At 50.9% G+C, this 23,162-nt stretch overlaps 2 protein-coding genes across 7 annotated transcripts in view; one reads left to right on the top strand and one right to left on the bottom strand.

Moving 5' to 3' along the window:
- Positions 1 to 23,162, top strand: part of LOC141940407 (uncharacterized) — a 208,476-nt gene that overhangs the window by 90,542 nt on the left and 94,772 nt on the right. The gene's annotated exons all lie outside the window — the stretch shown is intronic.
- Positions 1,869 to 23,139, bottom strand: HADHB (hydroxyacyl-CoA dehydrogenase trifunctional multienzyme complex subunit beta). 6 transcript variants are annotated; one of them, XM_074861214.1, is made up of 16 exons: positions 23,079 to 23,139; positions 21,278 to 21,360; positions 20,849 to 20,890; positions 18,596 to 18,695; positions 17,984 to 18,028; positions 16,024 to 16,123; positions 14,709 to 14,796; positions 13,926 to 14,113; positions 11,077 to 11,257; positions 9,162 to 9,283; positions 6,818 to 6,897; positions 6,682 to 6,729; positions 6,198 to 6,285; positions 5,575 to 5,649; positions 4,939 to 5,103; positions 1,869 to 2,902 (listed from the first exon to the last, which is right to left on the bottom strand). In XM_074861214.1, exons 2-16 carry the CDS (start codon positions 21,342 to 21,344, stop codon positions 2,867 to 2,869), a joined length of 1,425 nt encoding a protein of 474 aa, XP_074717315.1. In that variant the 5' UTR covers positions 21,345 to 21,360; positions 23,079 to 23,139; the 3' UTR covers positions 1,869 to 2,866. The 6 variants fall into 6 exon arrangements, with proteins under 6 accessions (XP_074717315.1, XP_074717317.1, XP_074717313.1 ...); XM_074861216.1 differs by having other exon boundaries at positions 18,596 to 18,692; XM_074861212.1 differs by lacking the exon at positions 23,079 to 23,139 and adding an exon at positions 21,780 to 22,042 and having other exon boundaries at positions 18,596 to 18,692.

The following is a 23,162-nucleotide window of genomic DNA, read 5'->3' as shown; positions in this document are numbered from 1 at the left end:
AGTTCTCCGTGGGGCGTCTCCACCCCCCAGCCCCTGCCCACGCTCACCTCGACCCTGGCACATCCCTCCAGTGGTGCCTCGGCCCCATCGTGCACCCGGCTGTCCATGGGGGACAGAGCGTGGGGGTGGCTCAGGCTTCCTGCGAAGGGGCTTTCATCAGCTGGGGTGGGTCCCGCAGCTAACCCCCACACCAGCCCCATGTCCTGCCAGTCAGAAAACTCCCCGACCATGGCAAAGCACCCGCATCCCGTGCTCCCCACCGCTGCCTCCCGGGGGGATGAGGGTGACCGTTCTCCTCACTGCCCCCCTGGCCCCCCCAGCAGACAGAGGCTGCTCACCGGGGCGCCAGGCCAGGAGCCACAGCGAGGGCCCACTTGCCCGTTGCGTCACGCTGGCGCGCCGAGCCCGGCACACCCAGGAGGTGAGATCAGCCCCGGCTCGCCCATGAGCCCCAGGGGTACACGCCAGCGTGGCACAGCTCCCCCAGCCCAGCCGGGACCCCCACCCCAGCCTCGCCCTCTCCTCCCCCCACACCCTTCACCTCACACCTCCGCCCCGGCTTGGTGCCGAACGCCACGAGAGTGAAAGAAACCTTTGTCCCGGCCCTGCCCAGCACAGCCCCGAAACCCGGCTTCCTCCGGCACACTCGCGCCAGGCTTCGAGGGGCTCCCTGCTGTTCTGGGGAGCTGAGGGTCAGAGCCAGGCCAGGGTGGAGGAGAGCAGAGCCGGGCTCTGTCCACACCGAGAACTGGTGAGGGGGCTCTGCAAAGGCTCCTCCATCTCCCCTCGTGGTTCGCTGCAGCCAACCCACCCCGTTCACCCCAAGCACCTTCCCCGCGCAGAGGGGTGCGGGACGCACCGGAGCAGCTTCGGCTGCGATGGCGGTGAGGGTCCTGGCAATGGTGGGGATGGCAGCGAGGGTCCCAGGAAGGGTGGTGAGGGTCCTGGTGACAACAGTGAGGCTCCTGGTGATGGTGGTGATGGCAGTGGGGGTGGTGAGGGTCCTGGTGATGGCAGAGATGATAGTGAGGGTCCCAGCGACAGTGGCAAGGGTCCTAGTGATGGTGGTGAGGGTCCTGGTGACGATAGTGAGGGTCCTGGTGATGGTGGCGATGGCAGCCGGGGTCCCAGCAAGGGTGGCGAGGGTCCTGGTGATGGCAGAGCTGCAGCCGAGGCACCGTCAGAGCAGGGGGGAGGAGCAGGATGAGCCCCGAGGATGAGTCACATCCCGAAGAGCTGCAGCCCTGCCCTGCCAAGGAGCGTGTAGGGACCAGCCACCACCTGCAAGAGCCCCGCTCTGCTCCCCCCAGGCCCTGGGGAGGCCTTAAATCCCCCCAAGTAACTGTGAAAACCATCCGCCACAGAGCACGGCGGGCCAGAACGCTCCAAGGGGGCCACGGAAATATTTCACGCTCGGGGACGGAGCACAAACAGCATCTTCCCCACCTCGAACCCGCTTCAGCTCCCTCTGGTCCCTGCAGCAAGGCCCAGGCAGGGCTCTTCCCCCCCCAACACAGCCACAACAGCCCCCTCAGGCTCGCAGCTTGTGCCCCCCCCACCCACGGGTGCTGCGGAGAGCTCCGTGCCCACACAGGGTTTCGCTCCATCACCAAAGCGAGCGGCTGCACCATTTTTGTGGCACGGCGGGACATTATTTTTAAAGACGCGTACAAAAGCCAACGGGCCCCTCTTCTCCCTGCACCCAGGCAGTTCCCACTTGCTCCCGAGCTTTTTTCACCCAAGATTTCCAACCAGGAATAAACAAGAAGCACCCACGGTGGCCCCCAGGCCCCATCTCAGGCACGTCGCCCGAACTGGGGGGGCTGTAGCTGTTTCTTTCAGACAAAAGACTCCAAGGTTTTTGCAGGTTGTTTTAGAAAAATCTCTATTTCCCAGCAAGTAACACAAACCACCTCCAGCTAAGAAAACCAGAGAGGAGCAAGGAAAATAACCCAAAAGATTAACGAAAAGGGCAGGGACAATTGTCTCATCTTCCCAAAATCTTGGGAGAAAGACCCCAAGTCTGCCCACCTGAAGTTTTATCAGCAACTCAATTCTGCATAAGCATTACGCCGCCCCAGTTTCTGAATTTTCAAAACGCTGGACACTTTTAAGCGTGTAATCAAGCACGAGTTACCAAAACAGTCTCAAAATCAGGTATTCTGATGATTGACTGGGGCTCAGGGTGGGTTCTGGGCAGGTTTTGGGGGAGCTCACTCCCATTTCTGAAAGCAGAGACCTGGTACCAGCCCCCACGCCAACCACCATAGAAACCATCCCCAACATATTTCAGGCGAGGGGAGGGAAAGAAAAAAGCCAGATTGTTATTTTTTTGTCCTGATTTATTGTGGCTAACGTGGGTGACGCTCGTTTGTCAGAAGCTATTTGCTAATTGCAACGCTGTTGGGACATTGTGAGGCAAACTCCCTCCTTACAAACCAGGTCAGCCAACGTGGTGTGAACCCGTTTCTGGGAACAGTTGTTACTCCCCTCAAGGAGGCTTTAACTCGCACCTCAGCCCACCCACCTCCAGCACTTTACATCCTCCTTATCTCCATACTTAATTCTCTGGACAGAACTTTGGAATCATTCCTCTCCGGGGGGGAGAAATCTCACTTATTGAAGAGTTACAGTAGAAATCAGATGGGTTACAAGGACTCTAGAAAGAGTAAGAGCCCCATTTTTTACTCTCCTGAAAGCGGAGTATTTCTTAGTTGAAAATTACCAGCTGAGTAGCTAAAAGGTATTTGCAAAGGCCACCAAAACTCCTTTCTGAGAAGGATTGTCTGTACGTCTTTATAAATGCAGTGAAACGGCGCTGCCAGGCACAGGATGCACAAAGAGCCCCTCGGCTGTCCTTGGCCCGCTACTGAGGGTAAAGCTCCACCACCATCGCGTGTCCCTGGAAGGAGAGAGAGAGAGAACAGTCCCCAAAAGGACTAATTATTACAGACACACACTTGAGAGGCAATGCCCATCTCACCACCGCCTTAAAATACAAAGGGAGACAGAAATCCAGTACGATTTGCTACGAGCCAGCAGTCTGGTGGCTTTGGGGCAGCTTCAGGCTGGCCGAGGCAGCAGAGTCCACCCTGAGCGACGTGTCAGGCTCCCCTGAGGGCCAAACTAGGAATTCGGGGTGGAACCACACCCTCAGGTGACAGAGGGTCCCCCCAGAACAGCCTCAAGAGCAGCAAGGAGGAGTCTCGCCCCTATTTTCCTTGTAAAGATCTTTCTTCCCACAATTAGAAGAATGATGCTGTCCTGATTGGAGTGAGCAGCGGGGGGGTTTGGTAGCAGGGGACGGGGCTACAGCAGTGACCCCCTGTGAGAAGCTTCTCGAAGCTCCCCCGGCTGCGGGAGGGACTCGCGGGGGAGTTGGTTTGTGGAGGAAGGTCTCCTGTGAGAGGGGGACCACGCTGGAGCAGGGCAGGAATGCCAGACCTTCCCCCCTCCCCAAGGACCCACCGCACCCCCCATCCCCTGGCCCCCTGCACCGCTGGGGTGGAGGAGGTGGAGATTTGGGGAGCAAAGCTGAGCGCAGGAAGAAGGGAGGGGTGGGGGGAGGTGTTCTCAGGATGTGGTAATGCTGCTCATGGCCCTACTCTGACTGTTACATGGCATTGTTGTTAGTGTCTGTATTAAATTTATGTTCTTTTTCCCTTCCCCTAACGAGTCTGTCTTTTGCCTGTGCCTTAAAGGGTGAGATCACCCCTCCCTGTCCTTATGTCAAGTTCCTGGGTCTTTTGCTTCTCCTTCCCAGTGCTGGGGGGGAAGGGGGCAAGGAGCAGCTGCCTGTGCTCAGTTGCCCTCTGAGCTCAAACCACAAAATTCCTTTTTGGCACCCAATGAGGGGCTCAAGGAACACGAGTTGATAAGGATAGTAATAGGGAGTGCTAACAGGTAAAACAGGGAGTGAATTCTGTTAAGAGGAAAGATCTCTGGAATTTCTGGTGTTGTAGTTGTGGGGAAGTTGGTTTTTCTTCTCTGTAGTGGAGGGAGGAGGGGTGGATTTTGTGTATTGTGTCTAGGTTTCATGATAATGTTATTTTTAATTTGGTGGGGGGAAGTTTTTCTGGTTTGTTTTTCATTAGTGTGTCAATGTATTGTCTTGTGCCTTTAATGTCAATTCTTAAATAGGTGATTGGCAGAGGTGAGGGGTGGAGGGTCCTGGTTTGAGTGAGCAGAGGTTTGTTGGTAGCGGAGGATGGTTTCGATCCATCGACCCCTGAGTTATGGGCCCAGCACATGCTTGGGAAGTCTTTGAGTCGCCAAACACAACCCTCAGAACACGGTAGAAATCTCTCCTCCCCTTGGGTGCCGCAGGGGCAGCAGCGGGCTGGGTACAATCCTGAGACGGGCTGGTGCCTCTGAAGTGGAGGAGAGGGGGCAAGCTCCCAAGGTGACAAACACCCAGTGCCAAGGGACTTCAGAGATGTCCCCACCCCGGTGTAACTGGGCAGGATTTCACAGCAGCAAGAGCAGAACTGAAATGAGGAGCGGCTGAGGGAACTGGGGGGGTTTAGTCTGGAGAAGAGGAGGCTGAGGGGAGACCTCATGGCCCTCTGCAACTCCCTGAAAGGAGGGTGCAGAGAGGGGGGATGAGTCTCTTGAGCCAAGGAACCAGCGCCAGGACAAGAGGGAATGGCCTCAAGCTGCGCCAGGGCAGGGTCAGACTGGCTCTTAGGAAGGATTTCTTTGCAGAAGGGGCTGCTGGGCATTGGAATGGGCTGCCCAGGGCAGGGGGGGAGTCCCCATCCCTGGAGGGGTTGAACAGTCGGGTTGACCCAGCGCTGAGGGATCTGGTGGAGTTGGGAACGGTCAGGGTGAGGTTCATGGTTGGACTGGAGGAGCTTCAAGGGCTTTTCCAACCGAGATGATTCTGGGATTCTGTGAAATAGCTGCCCCTCTTCTGAGGGAGCAGTGCCAGACCCTTACCTGCCCCCCTGCGGCGCAGGCAGCGACCAGGCCGTACTGTCCTCCCTCCTTCTTCAATCTGTGGGCCGTAGTCATGACCAGGCGGCAGCCGGTGGCAGCAAAAGGGTGTCCCAGCGAGAGGGAGCCCCCCCAGGTATTGAACTTCTCCAGAGGAGGGGCTCCGACCTGCAAGAACACACCGAGGCAAGCACGCAGTCACTGGTCTGGAAGGAGATTACTTGATCTACTCACACCACCGAGGCTACAGTGCTCCGGGCTGGCCACCTAAAGTGCTCCTTGGCACGTAAAAGTGCCCGGCGACAGGAACAGAACTGTGCTCAAGGCTTTGCTGTGTCACCTGCAGCCAGACCAGTACACCCCATGCTCTTGGAAACAGACAGGACTGAGCTAACCCACCATTTCTAATTCCCTCCTCTCCAACAATCACCATTCTGGCTCCAGATCTCCACCTCCCGCTGACGACGGGAACTGTCAGTTCCCAAAGTGGCTCCCACTGGGATTTGCTAACCCAGAGTTCAAGAAACATCATTTCTCCTCACAGAATGTAACACCAGTGCTAGTGTATCCCACCCTGGCGAGGAATTCAATTAATCCCGAAGTTAAACTAAAGATAAAAGCCTCCTGACTGCGTCTTACCTTTGACTTTCTGCCCATGTAGTTTTGGGCAAACCAGTCCGAATCCATAGCTTTCAGGTTCGCCAGTATCTGCCCCTGAAAGGGAGGCGAGGGCGACGTTATCAAGGAAATGGCAAAGGAAAGCCCAAGGCCAGCACTAGCAAATGGGAGACATCCTGAGATTCCCTACAGCCACAAAACTAACACAGCCAACTGAAAAAAAGGCATTTTTACAGGATCAGCCCTGTTAATCGACGTTAGCTCAACCTTAGCTAGAAAAATTAACAAGCCACCTCAGCAGAGTAACACATATTCCCAACCCAATTAGCAGATGATGTAAAGAAGTGGTTTCTCTCATATACAGGGGTCTTGGGAAAGAAAGATTTTTTTTTTTTAACATATTATTTTAGAAGAATTTCTGTGGTGACTTCGAGCAACATAAACCACTCTTAGCACGGACTGTGTCAATGTGAAACTGCTGTATGTTTAAAATAGATACAGTACTTATATTTAGACATAAAAGTGGAATTACACCTATCTACATCTAGTGAAGGTCTTCACAAGAGCTTTCACCAGCGTGAAAACAGACGTCTACAGACTGGCGTTTTACAGTTAGAGGAATCCTCAGCGTTCTGAGTACTCACAGCAAAAGCTTCGTGGAATTCAAACACGTCGATATCAGCCATGGTGAGACCAGCCTTCTCCAGCACTTTGGGCGTAGCATATGTTGGACTGAAGAAGAGTTAAGAAACAGAAGCCTTGCATGAATTTATTTCCTCCTGTCATCATCCCCCTTTTCCACAGCGACCCGCGTCACGTTCCTCCTCTCCTGGGTTCATGGTACAGCTCTCTGCCTGTCCCGCTCCAACTGAAACACAACCCCAAGTACCAACACGCCGAGATGCCCCCCAGCAAATCAGGGTATTTCTGCCACAGCTGCTCTTCCCCCAGGAGCCACTTCCCCCTCCTGAGTCACACCTCACGCCCCAGCCCTCACCCCTTTGCAAGGAGGTGTGAAGAGATGTAATATCTCATGAGATCCTTCACATAAAAACAAACATGTCATGGCAAGACAAGGCTGTGTGCAAGGAAGGACTGTCAGGGGATGATCTCCATCATCGCACCTACCCCAGTAGCAGCTGGTCCTTTGGATCCTGGGACACATACACGAAGTCCCTGCACAGGGGAAATGCTGTTAGTAACAGCCAGAGGAGAAGGAAGCGAGAGCAGACGTCAGAAGGCACGTCCAAGGATCTCTTTTTACCTCAGGTAGGCCTTTGGTTTGTACCCCATTGCCAGAGCCTTCTCCTCAGACATGAGCAGAACTGCCGATGCACCGTCAGTCTGAAACAGGCAGACAAAGCCCGTGAGGCCACTCGCTGCCCAAGGACGAGCACACCCTGAGCACGAGAGCCCGACAGCCCCGCAGCACAGCAGCCTGCAAGGGAGGGCCCAGTACAACCAGTGCTTCCAGGACATCCCCCTGTGATACGGGACACAGAACAGGCTGCATGGGGGGAAGGGGAAGGGGAAGGGGAAGGGGAAGGGGAAGGGGAAGGGGAAGGGGAAGGGGAAGGGGAAGGGGAAGGGGAAGGGGAAGGGGAAGGGGAAGGGGAAGGGGAAGGGGAAGGGGAAGGGGAAGGGGAAGGGGAAGGGGAAGGGGAAGGGGAAGGGGAAGGGGAAGGGGAAGGGGAAGGGGAAGGGGAAGGGGAAGGGGAAGGGGAAGGGGAAGGGGAAGGGGAAGGACGATCTCTGACGATGTTGGCACACACACTGCTGAAGCACTTCCTTAGAGCCCAGCCCCAGCTCTCCCCCTAGCGTCAAAAGCCCTGCCAGTCCCCAGGACAAGCTGGTTACCCAAACCCTCACCTGTGAGCCCACTCAGCTCCATCCCAAAACCGGGGTGTAACTCTGGGACACCCCAAGCCCCAGGCTCACCACGTTGCAAAAACGAACAGCGGGGCCCTGGCATGGGACTGCTCATTTCTGGGGTAACAGCCTAAGCTGGCCTACAGACCCGTGGCACACCAACAGCAGTTCAGCTGGTCATGACGCCAAGGCTGAGGCATTACCAGGCTTTTCTAAGTCCCCAGGAATGCCAGGGAGTCAACAGCATTGCTGCTGCAAGAGCCCCAGCAGTGGTTACTTGTCTCCGTGCAAGTGCTCCTCATAAACTGTGAGACAGCCTTTTAAAAACACAAGAATCTGCCAGGGCTGAGTGTGGGAACCAGAGAGTCGCCTCAAGCCTCTGCAAGAGACTGTCTGCAGCATCACAGAATCATTCAGGTTGGAAAAGCCCCTTGGCATCATCGAGTCCAACCCTCAGCCCGACTCTACAAAGTTCTCCCCTACACCACATCCCCCAACAGCTCATCCAAACGACCCTTAAACACATCCAGGGATGGGGACTCCACCCCCTGCCTATTCTACTCTCTGAACACTCTTTCTCTGAAAAATTTTTTCCTCATGTCCAGTCTGAACCTCCCCTGGTGCAGTTTAAAGCCGTTCCCTCTTGTTCTGTCACTAATTCCCTGGGAGAAGAGACCAGCACCAACCTCTCTACAATGTCCTTTCAGGGAGCTGTAGAGAGTGATGAGGTCTCCCCTCAGCCTTCTCCTCCTCACACTGAACAGTCCCAGCTCCTTCCATCGCTCCTCACAGGATTTATTCTCCAGGCCCTTCCCCAGCTTCGTTGCCCTCCTCTGCACTCGCTCCAGCACCTCGAGATCTCTCTCGGATTGAGGTGCCCAAAACTGGACACAACACTCCAGGTGTGGCCTCACCAGTGCAGAGCACAGGGGGACTGTCACCTCCCTGCTTCTGCTGGTCACACTATTTCTAACACAAGCCAGGATGCCGGTGGCTTTCTTGGCCACCTGGGCACACTGCTGGCTCCTGTTCAGCTGCTTGTCAATGAGAACCCCCAGACCCTTCTCTTCCAGACAGCTCCAGCCACCCCTCCCCAAGCCTGTAGCCATGCAGGGGGTTGTTGTGGCCCAAGTGCAGGACCTGGCACTTGGCCTTGTTGAAGCCCATCCCATTAACGTTGGCCACCAATCCAACCTATCCAAGTCTCTCTGTAGAGCCTCCCTATCTTCAGCTTCGCTCAGATACACCTCGCCTAATTTACACAACTATCTGAGACCCCAGCATCTGAAAAAGCTTCCTTTAAAAGCGCTAAAGAGAGGAAAAAGGAGTATGTGCAGAAGAGAGCTCATCATAGACGTACTTGAGAAATCTCTGTGGATTACAGGGCAAGCTTTAAAGTGACAAGTTTAGACTAAAACTACAAACTTCTAGACTTACAGTGTGATCAATCCCACCCTGGGACAGAATTTCTAGACGTGCCTTTGAATGAACAACCCTCATGAGGCAGCTACAGAGAAGCAAATGGGTTAGACAGACCGAAACTTCAGGGGCTTAGTTACTGATTTTAAAATGAAACAATCCAGTGCCCATGTTACCCTTGAAAAATCCGAAAGCAGGGGATATTACAAAGGAGACAACTGGTTCCCACAGATTATACAGCTTGATCTATGTGCCTGCGGGAGGCAGAGGGTAAACTGGGAGGTTTTCCCCTCTGGCTCAGTGGTGGGAACACACATTACCAGGAAGGAGGAGTTGGCAGCTGTGACAGTTCCGTAGGGCTTGACAAAAGCCGGCTTCAGCTTGCCCATCTGCTCCATCGAGGAAGGACGGATCCCGTTGTCTTTGGTAACTGTGTCTTTGCCTGTTGATGAAAAAAGCATATGTAAACTATGAAAGTCAGCAACATAAATGTTGTCAGCACATCAGGAGTCCAGGGGAACAAAAAAAAAATAATCAGAAACCTCTGCTTTTTATGACAAGTGGGAGGAGGAAAAAAAGGGAAATCCATTCATAGTATCAGGATATTTAACATGGCTAAAAAAAAAAGCACTTAAAAATTGAAGCTACATTACTTTCTCTCCAAAGACTGCAAAAATGAAGTGCTGCAATCTATTTACTGTAAGAAAAAATTACCACATGGAAACCCCAGTTGAAAATAATTTATTGAAAAGAAAGAATTTAAATTCAGATTAGAAAGTCTAAATTGGAGAACTGGGCCTAAATCAGTATATGCTTGTGTGCTGAGTTTTGAGGAAGTAAGAACACTAGGAAAAACCAAATACACCCATCTTCAACTATACCCACTGCTTAAATAGTTAACAGAAAGCACCAATTTTAGTACAAAGACCATATGTAACTGTGAATCTACAAAAGGTCTCTCTGGGAAACTTGATGATGGAGTAGAAGTGCCCCAGATGAAGAGATATTCCAGCAAAGCGTGCCCGCTGGCTGAGGGGGATGCGGGTAGGAGTCAGGCCACAAAGGACAGCTTAAAGCTTCTCCCCAAACTCTTTCCTATCTGAGCCAGGACTGGAAGGCCTGGGGAACCGGCATCTACCAAGCAGAACACATCTCAGCTCTTCCTGTCCAGCACCTGGTTTATCAGACCAGGATTTTATCAGGTTTTCTATTTGTTGTTAATAGCTTGGGGTGTAAAGATGGGTTCTCTGGCCTAACTGAAAGAACAGAGGGATTCTTGGTCCAACTGTTCTGATTTTCCTTGCTCTATGTAGAAGAATTTTAAATACAACCTCTGGTATATTTGAAATAGATTTTAAGGCCCAGTGAAATGTGTTCAGGACCGAGCGATCCTGTACCGTTACCAAGGCAACCGGAACGCTGCTCCACAGGCCTGGAAAGTGTCCTCAGCCTGCTGCTTGGATAGTCCCAGCCCAAGGCTGGTTTAAATCCCAGCCAAGCTAATCCTGTAGAGCCAGGCTTAACAAAGGATGGTTAATTGACTAAACACGGGGGTTTTGCCAGATTAAGAGCATTTAGTATACAGAAACTGCTCGCTCTACCCAAGCTTTTAACAGAACATCTTGAAGTCTTTCTCAGAACTGTGCGAGATGAAAACCAGTGGAAGGAAGATGAAGATGATGATGATGACCCGAAAGATGGCCCTGACACTGAAACAAGGATTGGAACCAGAAGAGAAGAATTCAGCTGGGACAGGGGATTGTAGTGAACTTTAATAAATGATGAGAATCAAGAACTAAAAGCTTGAGTGGAAACTTAAAGACTTTGGACTTAGATGATAGATTCAGAAATAGTGTATAAACTGTGCAAGGCCTTCGGACATGTGCCTTTCATTGAGGTGATGGCCCAACTCTGAGCTGTTAATAAAGCAAACCCAGAGATACCTGCAGTCTGGTGAAATTCTTTAACACTCTGTCACCACATTAGCACGGATACAAGGTGGGTACAACAAAATTTCGATATGAAAGGATGTGTTTATATATTTAAATATGCATGTTTAGAAACATGCTCCTATGGCAGTATTTTTTCATGGAGAAACAGAGAGCATTTCAGAGTTAAAATCCGTACCAGATACACAGAACATTATGAATCTGACCCCAGCACCTCCCCTCCTTTTCTGCATAAAATATTTCTTTTATTTACTTCATTTTAGCAACAAAACACGTGCACTTTTACCTGGCACTTTGAAGGGTACCACATCAAGCAGCAAGCCTCCATCCTGAGCTTTCTTAGCAAGGGTGTGCGAACGGAGGGCGTACTCATCTTGCTCCAGGCGGGAAACAGCAAAGGCAGCAGCCAAACGATCGGCCGAGTGCCCCATGGTCTCGCTGGTAGAGAACTCTGCCACAGCTGGGAGCTACAAAACAGAAAAAGAAAGTCAGCACAGGTAAACACCTCTCCCTGGGCAGTTACATAAAGGGCAGAAGTTGGGTAAGCCCTGCACAGTCAGCCAGTGAGGCCCTTCTGTTTATTAAGCAGAGCGGTTAATACGCAATTAACGGAAGGTAACCCTACCAGAAGTGGTATTAGAGGTGTTAAGAAATAGATGATTTTTTAATGATGACTTATAAATAAATGAGATCATAGAAATAAGAAATCAATGGTGATTGTGATTCTGAATAAGAGACTAGAGATTAGTAAACTATTGTAAGGCTGCAGGTGTTCAAATAATCCGAAGTCATAAAACCACGCTGTGCTGCTCATTTGTCCCATGTATAGCCCTCAGCATGGCTGGCCAAAAACCCAGCCTAGTTAATCCGTGGATAAAGAAAGATAAATTGAAACCTTTAGTTTAGGTATGTTTAAGCTGATTATAATATTTTAACTGATAAAGACATGAGGTAAGAAATGGGCGATGATCAGAGCGTCTAGTTTTAATGTTCTTAAAAGTTATAAGATTAACTTCTCAGAAATTAGAAATGTTAAATGGAACATCGAGGAAAGGTTGCGGGAGACAGATGAAGAAAGAGGCTGTTTGAAGCTGGATGACTTGACCCTGAAACGGACCAACAAACCATGTGATCAGGAGCAGAGCCAAAGACAAGAACAGACCTGCTGACTGATGGAAATTTATGGACATTTCTGATCACTGAAAGAAGAGAGAATTGAAACATCAAGGGAAACCGAGGTGGACTTTGTATGATGTGATGGTTTAGAATCCCTATATAAGAAGGAGCAGGGACTGGTGTAAGTTGCCATTCACTGAGGTGGTGGCCCAACTCTGAGTTGTGGATGTGATCATAAAGGCAAACCTAGAGTGAAACCCATTCTGCTACAAGTATATTTTTATTTGTCTTTATCAAGAGGAACCATCACTTTCAAAGATTTTAGGAAAAAATGGATAAAAATAAGGCCCAGACTGCTGCTTCCTCCAGAGGTTCAAGAACTGCACTGCGTTTGCACGTGCAAAGAGCAGCTGCCCTGTGCATTTAAAAAGGAATCCCCTACGAAGGGTGACCGGAGTTTTTGAGCTAAGGTGAAACACCACATCCTGGGACCTTAAAACTCCTTGTTAGATTCCTCCTCAAGCAAAACCAGAGGCAGCAGGTGATTTGAGCTTAGCTTTTGTTCTTCCAGCCCCACACAGGAAATCCCCGCGTGCATTTAAGCCTGCGATGCTCATCTCTTATTCAGCCTGGGGATCTCATCTCTGCCGCGCGCTCGCTGTGCTGAAGGCGGCCGGCACAGACACAGTTTGCTCAGGAGGAGCTCGGTGGCGGCCAGGAGGGACGGGCTTTTCCTTCCCATCTCCACCACGGTGGAATTCACCCCTCTGGTGACCTCCAAGGCAGGGACGGGGGGCTCCTCTGCAGCAAAGTCCTGACACAAACCAGCAGACCGCCGATTCTCGTCAGGGCCCAAACACGGGAGATGAACGCATTCAGCACCTGGCAGGACTTGGCCAGGAACACTAATCATAAGGCGTATTAATCAAACCACAATTAATATACTGAGAACATTCCTCTCTGCCAGTCAGAGAGGGACCTGGGTGGGTTGACTGATAATGAGCCAGCAGTGTGCCCAGGTGGCCAAGAAGGCCAATGGCATCCTGGCTTGTATCAGCACTAGCGTGGCCAGCAGGGACAGGGAAGGGATCTCACCCCTGGACTCGGCACTGGTGAGGCCCCACCTCGATGAGTGGGTTCAGTTTTGGGCCCCGCACTCCAAAAATGCCATTGAATGACTCGAGCGTGTCCAGAGAAGGGCAACGGAGCTGGTGCAGGGTCTGGAGCACAGGTCTGATGGGGAGCGGCTGAGGGAACTGGGGGGTTTAGTGTGGAGAAGAGGAGGCTGAGGGGAGACCTCATGGCCCTCTACAACTCCCTGAAAGGAGGGTGCAGAGAGGGGGGAGGAGTCTCTTGAGCCAAGGAACCAGCGCCAGGACAAGAGGGAATGGCCTCAAGCTGCGCCAGGGCAGGGTCAGACTGGCTCTTAGGAAGGATTTCTTTGCAGAAGGGGTTGTTGGGCGTTGGAATGGGCTGCCCAGGGCAGGGGGGGAGTCCCCATCCCTGGAGGGGTTGAAGAGTCGGGTTGACCCAGCGCTGAGGGATCTGGTGGAGTTGGGAACGGTCAGGGTGAGATTCATGGTTGGACTGGAGGAGCTTCAAGGGCTTTTCCAACCGAGATGATTCTGTGATATTAAGCACGTTACTTCTATCATCTAGGAAACAAAAATTCTTCTGGCCTTTAGGACCCTTGCATGAGCTTTATATTTATGGGAAAAAACTTTTGCAGTCTCCAGCACCGTTTGTCTAGGAATTGCGGGAGAGGGGTTTTGAAATAAGTTCAATTTACTGAAGACCAACATGTAAGAAGACAAAGCAGAGAATCACAAATGCTATGAGATGCATTAACCAACTGCACTTTTAACCTAAGGCACAGCACAAAGAGCCGATACACCGGCAGCCATCTTACCCTTTTTATATCCTCCCCATTGAGGCTAAAAAAATTGCCTAAGTCAACTTGTTTTACACCTCCTTATAAAACAGCATAGGTAAATATCTAAATGCCCGAAAAAAAATTACCTCGGGAGCAAAGTAGTTGGGGCGAATTTTGGAAAGCAGGGAGAGCTTCTGGCCCAAGGTCTTGGCTCGGTTAAGGGTCAGCATAGTCTTCCTCATCTTCCTACTGTGACGAATGGGAACGTCTGACATCAACTCCACACCCCCCGCTACGACGACGTCGCACTGGCCAGCCGCAATCATACCCACGCCTGCAGAAGGAGACAGAGCTTCCCATGAGAGCTGGGGGGAGAAGCGACACTTACCCCATTCATGCCTTGGACACTACGTTTTATTTCCTCCTCCAGTCTCTGGCTTTGGCCAAGTTACAGAACACAGGCTTAACAGAGACTGACCAGGTTGAACAGACATTTTCTGAGTCACGCTAGTGACTCAGAACTTTGCTTCCACTTCTCTTTGTCACACACAGCAGTTGGGAGAATCATACCCCCAGCCATTAGAGACAGTAACCAGGTGTCCATTTTTTTGCACTGTTTAGGCTAAGTCAGACATGAAAGTAGCCTGAAAGGTATCAACTTCCTTATCGTGATGTGGTTGTTACCTCCCAGGCTAACACAGACCCTGAGTACAAACTATTGCTGAGTGCAAAGGGTGCCAAGCTGCTGGCAGGTCTACAGCACACACCCAATCTGTATTATATTTTGTCAGCTCAAAAACTTTCCCTCCATTCCAGAATTTCTTCATATGGTCGCTTATATCCACTAAGCAGTGCAAGTTAGATGAGGGATGTAGAGGAGTTGCTAAGCTCAGTCTCACACCCACAGCTTGTTCTTCCAGCCAACATACCTGTGGTCATAGCCTGGTTTGAAGAAATGCAAGCCATGGTGACTGTATGGGCTGGAGTTTTGTCAGAGAAACCTGCTCCCAAGGCAGCCTACGAGCAAAGAACGGCTGTTAAAATCTACACCTTCTGCAAGACAGGGTCTGAGCTACCTTCTGCCCAGCAACACACCTTGCCAGACTAAGCTGGGAACAAATACATCGAGTTTCCAGTCAGGCAATTACTGCAGCAGCTCATCCCCTCCCCAGACTCCGGGGAGAGGAGGAGATGGCAGCTGCCAAGGCTCTCAGTCGCATGATGCCATCACCAGCCCCCCATTAATAAAGGGACAAAGTCATCACACCCCTCACAATTTCAAAAGAGCCTCCAACTAACGCGACATCATCTCTGCTTCACCTTATTTGCAAAGGCAACACGTGAAAGGAATTACTTAGACCCCTCAGTAGAAGGCACTTGCTTTTCACAGAGCAGAAAACACTCCCTGCAGCTCAGAAAGCAGCATCACAGCTGCCCCAGGCGAGAGCCCAGCCTCCCGTCACGAGAGAACGGCTCCCAGCAAGACCTTCCCTACTTGAGATGTGGCCAACTAGTTGAAAGTTCAACAGTTGTTCCCGAGTTAAAATTACACCGCGGCAGCCTCATCTGACTGGCAGGTGACCAAAGCAACTATTTGCATATACAAGGCGAAAACTGCTGATGGAACTGGAGAGCCTCATAACCTCCCGAGTCTTTCCAGCCCAGGTTACGTCACAGTTTCGCCCAGTTGCAGAGAACAGCAGGTTACAGAAAATCCCAAGCCGCCTCTGTAACGTGGCTTCAGTGGATAATTTCTGTGGATAATACACGGATTGTGTTTTCTGACTGCCAGAAAAAAGGGCAGCTAAGCTACTCCATTTCAAATCATTCCAAAGATGCATCTGATCAGCCAGCTAAAAGAAATAAATACCACAGTAAAGCAAGGTATCACAGCATGCTCTGGTCCCCCCAAGTACTTCAGACAAGCCAGCCTTTGAGTCTGACTGGTAATTAAGAGCTGAGTGATCAGCAGTTGTTAACAAGAGCTTGCCTTTCACGGAAGAATCAAGCAGAGGCTCCAGAGGGTTAAAACGCACTTGATCTATGGCAGATTTCAAGAGGAGGCAGAGCCCATACAGTCACTTTCACAGGCAACACTGCACAACTAGTTCATATTCTCAAATCACATTTAAATGAACCATAATACTAGATTGATTTTATTTTTTTTTTTTTTGGCAAGTGTTTGTCATCTTCATACTCGCTGCAGAAATGGGACTCACAGGGGAAATGCTGCACGTAACCCACCTCTCTGGCAACATTACTGGTTTTCACCTCCTGGATAACTGTGCCATAAACAATATAATCAACAACCTCCCGTGGGACACTGGTCCGGTTCAGCAGCCCCCTAAGGAGAAGACCAAAACAAAGAGAATTTGCACCACGTAAGCAATAACCTTGTTCCACTCCTCAAACATCCTCTTTCCACCAGCTTGGCTGGAGAATGAGGCAACAATAGAGCCACATCTTCCACCGCCAGCTCAGAAGAAATCTTTTGCGCATAGGCACTTAGGGAAAAGTGTAACTGACTACAGACTGCAAATAATCATGGTGATTAAATCATGTAAATTATCATGTAAAATAATTACATAATTTAATGAAACTAACTACTCTATCCCTTCACCGCTCTCAGAAATGGCTGTTAGTATCTTCCCCAATTTGGAGTGTTCTGACATCAAAATTAAAGGAAGAAGGCCTTCAGAGGTAACAAAACCAATCACCCTCAGTGTAGGAAAGTGTAAATCTTCAGTAAAGACACACAAAAAAGGAGCAGTGTGTTTTCACAGTTCGTCAGAAAATACACTGTGTGATTTGCCTGAACATCTTGACAAACACTCAGCGCAGCAAACCCACTGCAGGCAGCGCTTTAAGGCCACTGGGATTCAAATGTGGTTGCGTGCACCAGGAAGTACCAAAGAAAAATGAAACTAAAGGCACCTCAATCAATAACTTCTCTTCCACAGCACATTAAAATCCCCTTGATGGCCAGGACAGAGCCCTCACACAGGACTAACACACTGTCAACCAAATTAGGCTGCCCTGGTAAAGCATGGCATTCAGACTTGGCATGAGGACACCCAACCTCACAATCACCAAACCTTGGGCCCTGAAATCTCCCTCCCCCCCCGCCCCCGCTCCAAGTAAAGCCTTCTCTCTTTCCAACAGCACTTTACCCCGCTTCTCAACAAAACAAACCCACTGCTCATGGCCTGCAGCTTTCGACAAACCACTGCAGAATCACAGAACAGGAGGGACAGGCAAGATGTCAGAATCAGCTCGTTATTCTGGTTGCCACTTCAGTTTCTCTGCACGGCCCACACCAACAATAGAATCACAGAATCATTCAGGTTGGAAAAGCCCCTTGGCATCATCGAGTCCAACCCTCAGCCCGACTCTACAAAGTTCTCCCCTACACCACATCCCCCAACAGCTCATCCAAACGACCCTTAAACACACCCAGGGATGGGGACTCCACCCCCTCCCTGGGCAGCCTATTCCACTCTCTGACCACTCTTGCTGGGAAAATTTTTCTCCTCATGTCCAGTCTGAACCTCCCCTGTTGCAGTTTAAAGCCGTTCCCTCTTGTTCTGTCACTAATTCCCTGGGAGAAGAGACCAGCACCAACCTCTCTACAATGTCCTTTCAGGGAGCTGTAGAGAGTGATGAGGTCTCCCCTCAGCCTTCTCCTCCTCACACTGAACAGTCCCAGCTCCTTCCATCGCTCCTCACAGGATTTATTCTCCAGGCCCTTCCCCAGCTTCGTTGCCCTCCTCTGCACTCGCTCCAGCCCCTCGAGATCTCTCTCGGATTGAGGTGCCCAAAACTGGACACAACACTCCAGGTGTGGCCTCACCAGTGCAGAGCACAGGGGGACTATCACCTCCCTGCTTCTGCTGGTAGTAGAATAGCTGCAACCTCCATGTTTAGAAAACTAGTCAGAATCCAATGAGCTAGAATTTGTCAAGCAGGACAACAACACCATCTCTGTGTAACAACATACTTTAACACAGGCCTATTGTAAACCCTGCGGCTTAAGCCACCTCCTAAGGTGGTGGTGGTGGAGCATGAAAAATGAAGCACCTGGATCGCATCATTCAGAGACAAAGCTAGATGTTGGCCTCCAAACTTCTAGAAGCCGCCATCCCAACACTGGGACCCCAGGACCTCAGCAAGTTTCCTGGGCCCTTTCACCATTTGATTTACTTACTGCAGCGCAGCTCTTGCTAAGTCATGGGGCATAAGATCCGCATACCTGGAAGTTAAAGAGAGGCAGAAACTTAGGCGTGTCAGAAACAGGTACAAAGGACCAGTGACATACCAGCAACGCACCACTGCATTTATCATCAAACATCTCCTACCCTGGGTTGTGAAGACTCCCTGTGTATAGGTCAGCACAAAATACCTGCCCTAAAACCACCAAAAAACCAGCAGTAGCAGAATAAAGAAATCCCCTCCCCATGCTAAGAGTTAGGTCTGGTCCTAATTCAGCTGCGGATTTGGGGCTAGAAGAGTCTACAGCCAATTCTCTGCGCCTGTCCTGCTAGTTTTGTGAAACCTGTTGCTTTATCTGCTACGATTCACCACCAGCTTCTTCTAGGCACGCAGCATAAATCCCCCTTCTCAGAATTCATATACATGACCAGTCTTCTTCAAGCCAAATCAGGTAAGCCGGAGTAACTGTAGCAGCCTAACTCACTGCCACCTCAGTACTTTTAGGCATCATAAGTACATTAAAATGAACAAGTAAGCCAACTTTTTTCACAGAAAGATTCTACTATTAACCAAGTCAGTGTGTATTTTCTTCTTATTTTATACTTACGAGGTGCCAGACTGCAAAAATGGAATACGGACGCCCTCTACCACAACAATATTCTTCACGCCACTTTTGGTTAAGGTTTTCTTACTCTTAGGCTGGACTGCTAAGAGAGAAGTGATGTTAACAAGACTACCAGCAAGCTTAAAGAAAGACCCTGTAGGAACCCCCTGACAGGAGGGTGCAGAGAGGGGGGATGAGTCTCTTGAGCCAAGGAACCAGCGCCAGGACAAGAGGGAATGGCCTCAAGCTGCGCCAGGGCAGGGTCAGACTGGCTCTTAGGAAGGATTTCTTTGCAGAAGGGGTTGTTGGGCGTTGGAATGGGCTGCCCAGGGCAGGGGGGGAGTCCCCATCCCTGGAGGGGTTGAAGAGTCGGGTTGACCCAGCGCTGAGGGATCTGGTGGAGTTGGGAACGGTCAGGGTGAGGTTCATGGTTGGACTGGAGGAGCTTCAAGGGCTTTCCCAACCCAGATGATTCTGGGATTCTGTAAATACTAGAAAACTAGGGAAATTGTTCTCTTTTGGTACATAAGTCAAAAGCAGAGTAGGTAGGACACCCGAGCTGTAATCTTGTCTCTGTCTGGCTAATTACGTGATAGGTGAAAAATGATTTAACAACTCAGTACGTCCCCCATCAGCAGATTCACCTATAGCTGCACTGAGGCAATGATACAGTCGAGAACAAAGGCACATACCTCCCAGTCTCTGGGAGACAAGCCTACTGCAGGAAGAGATGCCTCTAAAAACACAATATGAGCAAGAAAGACCAAACTCAAAGCCTGAGTAAGATCTCTCACTGCAGGAGCAGCAAGGACTGCCAACTGCAACCCACCTTCCACAGTAACTGCCTATACATCACAGAATCACAGAATCATTCAGGTTGGAAAAGACCCTTGGGATCATCGAGTCCAACTCTACAAAGTTCTCCCCTACACCACATCCCCCAACAGCTCATCCAAACGGCCCTTAAACACACCCAGGGATGGGGACTCCACCCCCTCCCTGGGCAGCCTATTCCACTCTCTGACCACTCTTTCTGGGAAACATTTTCTCCTCATGTCCAGTCTGAACCTCCCCTGTTGCAGTTTAAAGCCGTTCCCTCTTGTTCTGTCACTAATTCCCTGGGAGAAGAGACCAGCACCAACCTCTCTACAATGTCCTTTCAGGGAGCTGTAGAGAGTGATGAGGTCTCCCCTCAGCCTTCTCCTCCTCACACTGAACAGTCCCAGCTCCTTCTGCACAGTTGGGCTCTTACTGCACAGTTAAGGTGAGATAATTCAAAAAGATAATTCAAAAAGTTCAGGAAGTCAACTAATTTTCACTCCCGTAGGAAAGCAGTAGCAAGGAGTGCATATAGCTGCTCTGGGTAACTTGCTACTTCTCCATAGTCTGAGTATCTCGGGTTCAAGCCAAACCACGTCATGTCACAGTACCGTTCAAGAAGCCACTGTCAGAGCTCTTCCAGAGTGATGATTAACAGAGTTCAAGGAGAATTTCCTAACGCCATCAGGCCTGCAATCTTAACGAGCACAAACAGCAGCTCCTTTACAAGCAGCAAAAGGACAAAGACATGTAAAAGCAGCCTAACTCCAGCTAAATACTGTGCTCAAGCCAGCTGAGCACCCGGATGAGACTCCAGCACTGTTCTTGGGTTACACAAGTCGCTCTGCGCAAAGCCAAGGAGGAGAGGGAGCGGCTGTCCAGGCCTGTTTCCAAACTCCAGGCAGCTCAAAGCATCAGCCACCTGAGCAACCGCCCCACAATGAACCCCCCAACGCCAGATCACCCCGCCTGCTCGCTAAGGGCCACAGCTAAAAACCCACCTAAATGTGGGCGCTCGGTGGCTCCACCAAGAGCTGAGCCTCTTACTGGTCTCGCTGGATTTCAGAGCTAATTCTACAAGATTCTCCTCGTCAGGGACAATCCCCTCCCCTCTGAGCAAGCCATCTGGTTATGCTGGGACAGTTTATAAACCCCGAGCTCAGCCTCTCTGTTTAGATTCTAGAAATAGCAATCCATCAGGGGACGACGGGGCGTGAGCTCTGCAGCTGCGTGCAAGGGGCGTTCAGAGGCTGAGAGGACTCTGCTGCGAGCAGGGCTTTGCCTGTAGTTTTATTTATTTGCAACTTCCTCAAACTAAGGCTGTCCGCAGCGTATTTCTGAGAGTTAGGTAGAACGAGACTCTGGAAAAGGGAGGCAGCTTCAAAAATAGTCTTCCCTAGCACAGACCCACTGAGATTCCCAGTGTTATCACTTTACCTGCGGCTTGTAACTGTGAAGAGCAGCTGAGCGACCGAGCAACTGGAAAAACAAGAAGCGAAACATAGGGTCAAACTCGACATGTTAGAAACATTTCTAGTTTCTGTAAGAACTGTAAAAAAAGATAATATCACAGTAAGACAACTGCACCTGAAGATGTGTGAGATACTTTTTAGTTTACTCTGTCCATAAAAACGACACCGTTCATGAGATTTCTCCCACATCTGATGTGGAAAGGGACAAGGATCACAATGGAATTAGTTACTTTAAAAAAAAAAAAGCCATCGTCACCTTTTTTAAGATGACAAGGGAACAGACATTCAGATGCAAGCATCCATGTCAAACCCAACACTTAAAACAGAACTTTATGAATACGAATTCAATAATTTTATAATTATTTACACTTTTAATAAACATAAAGATACTCACAGACCCTGGCAGCCCATGCTGAGGAAGCAGGGATGTTTCTGATGGCATGGGTCAGTATGGAACGCATTTTGATACCTAGAGAGCTGGAAAAAGACTGATATTAGCCCTGTCTGGTCTATTCGGAACAATTTCAAGGTAAGTGATCTGCCTACTTCTCGCAGAGCCAAAAAACTGAAAAAGGAGAAGACGCTCCAAGGGCAGCAGCACAGAGAATTACTTCCTATTACGCTTTTTGAACAGCAGCTAACTCACGAGGAGTCTGGCTTCTGACTGTAGCCTGCGAGTGTTCCTGTGTATAAATACTCGTCTCCCCACGACCCAGCACTGTACTAGCAGCAGCCAGCGCAGTTTTCGATTCCCCTCCCGATAACTGTCCCACCACTTCCCCACTGGAAAATTGTCCCAGTGCCCAGCCGGTCTCGCTGCCAGTGTGACTCTCCTGACGCACTCTCCTTGGCATGATTTCATGCCGCTACCCCTCATTTTAACTGTTGATGCTAACCTCAGTAACTTTCGCTGTGTATCCCTGTGGGAAGCGGAACGAGTTGGCATCCGCTACCCAAAAAACTTCCTCTGTCACTTTCCCAAAAAGCTTACGACCTGCAGACAAATTTTTATCTGCAGTTTTTATTGCCCAGGGCAAAAAATAGTCCTCACAGCTCCAGTTCTTTGGCTGCCTCACAGCAGCGTTCATCTCACTCTGTTATGCTTTTAGCGTTCAAGCTAACAGCACTCTCTCCCCCAAATACACACACTTTCCTTAGAGAATTAGGGACACCCCTGTGGTCCCAAGCCCAGCTCACCCAGGTATTGCAGCCCTCCACAGCTTCTCAAAACTCAGCCTAAGCTGCCAGCCAGCCCCTTCCCCTTCTACGTCTCACACTTGTGACATGCCACGCAGTATTCTTCATTCCCCAGCCCGCTCTGGCTACGCTGGCACCCCACAAACCAAACCCGGGCTCCTCACATCAGTAAAGGCCCAGAAAACAGACCTCCTCCTCCTCCCCAGCATCCCTGTGTTCTCTTCCTCCATCTGTGTCAAGCTCCCCTCCCACATCTGATGGAACCTTTTCCCCAAATCTCCCCTGACAAAAAACATTTCCTCTCCAGGCACCCAAACCCGACACACCCTGCACACTGCAGAGCTGCTCTCCTCACAACACACCCACTGACCTCGCCCCCCCCCCCCAAACATGCACTAGCCCCCACATTTTCAATAGCCAGCTGCTCCCCTGGCACCCCGAGACAGCCTCACACCCCCACAAATCGAGCTGTCCAAAGCTCCTTCCAGAGGCTGCAGCATCTGCCCCGCTCCCACAAACAGCCCCTGCTCCTCTCCCCACACACGACACGTGTCCCCTGACCCTTGTACACGCCACAACACCTTTCACCTCCACACAAGCTACACCCCCACCCCGCGGACTCACGGCGCACACAAGCTACAACCCCCCCACACTACCCACTCGCTTCTCCCCGAGACAGACAGCCCCCCCCATACTCCACACCCACTCCTCACCCCCCACACAGCCCACACGCACTACGCACCCACTCCTCAGCAACACACGCGCCACGCACAGGCAGCCCCACCCCAGGGACACCCTCACGGGGCCGCAGGCAAACCCCCAAATTTAAGCGACACCCCACACGTCCCCACCCCTCACGTACACCACAACTCACTCCTCTCCTTCACCCTTCCCCCCTCCATCGGGGGCCAGCCGACCAGCCGCCCACCACCCCCTTTACCCTCAGCGACCCCCTCCCGCTCCCCCTTCACCCTCAAACCCCCCCGGCACCCACGTACCTCCGCCCGCACCCAGCACCGCCCCGCACCGCCGCCGCGCCGCCACTCAGGAAGGACCCCGCTCCCGCCCCACCCTCCGGCCTG

Source organism: Strix uralensis, chromosome 3 (assembly GCF_047716275.1).
Source record: "Strix uralensis isolate ZFMK-TIS-50842 chromosome 3, bStrUra1, whole genome shotgun sequence".
Classification (NCBI taxonomy): domain Eukaryota; kingdom Metazoa; phylum Chordata; class Aves; order Strigiformes; family Strigidae; genus Strix; species Strix uralensis.
The sequence above is the reverse complement of the archived record's forward strand: the minus strand, read 5'-3'. Positions and strand labels throughout refer to the sequence as shown.

Bases quoted from the DNA above. Each gene is read 5' to 3' on its own strand.
- HADHB (XM_074861211.1), bottom strand. From the start codon at position 21,829: ATGCCAACTCGTTCCGCTTCCCACAGGGATACACAGCGAAAGTTACTG. The intron at 18,029-18,595 runs GTAAGTATAAAA...TTTAACTTCCAG, and splicing joins TTTTTGCAGTCTGGCACCTC to GTATGCGGATCTTATGCCCC. The intron at 6,286-6,681 runs GTAGGTGCGATG...ACTCTTCTTCAG, and splicing joins AAGGACCAGCTGCTACTGGG to TCCAACATATGCTACGCCCA.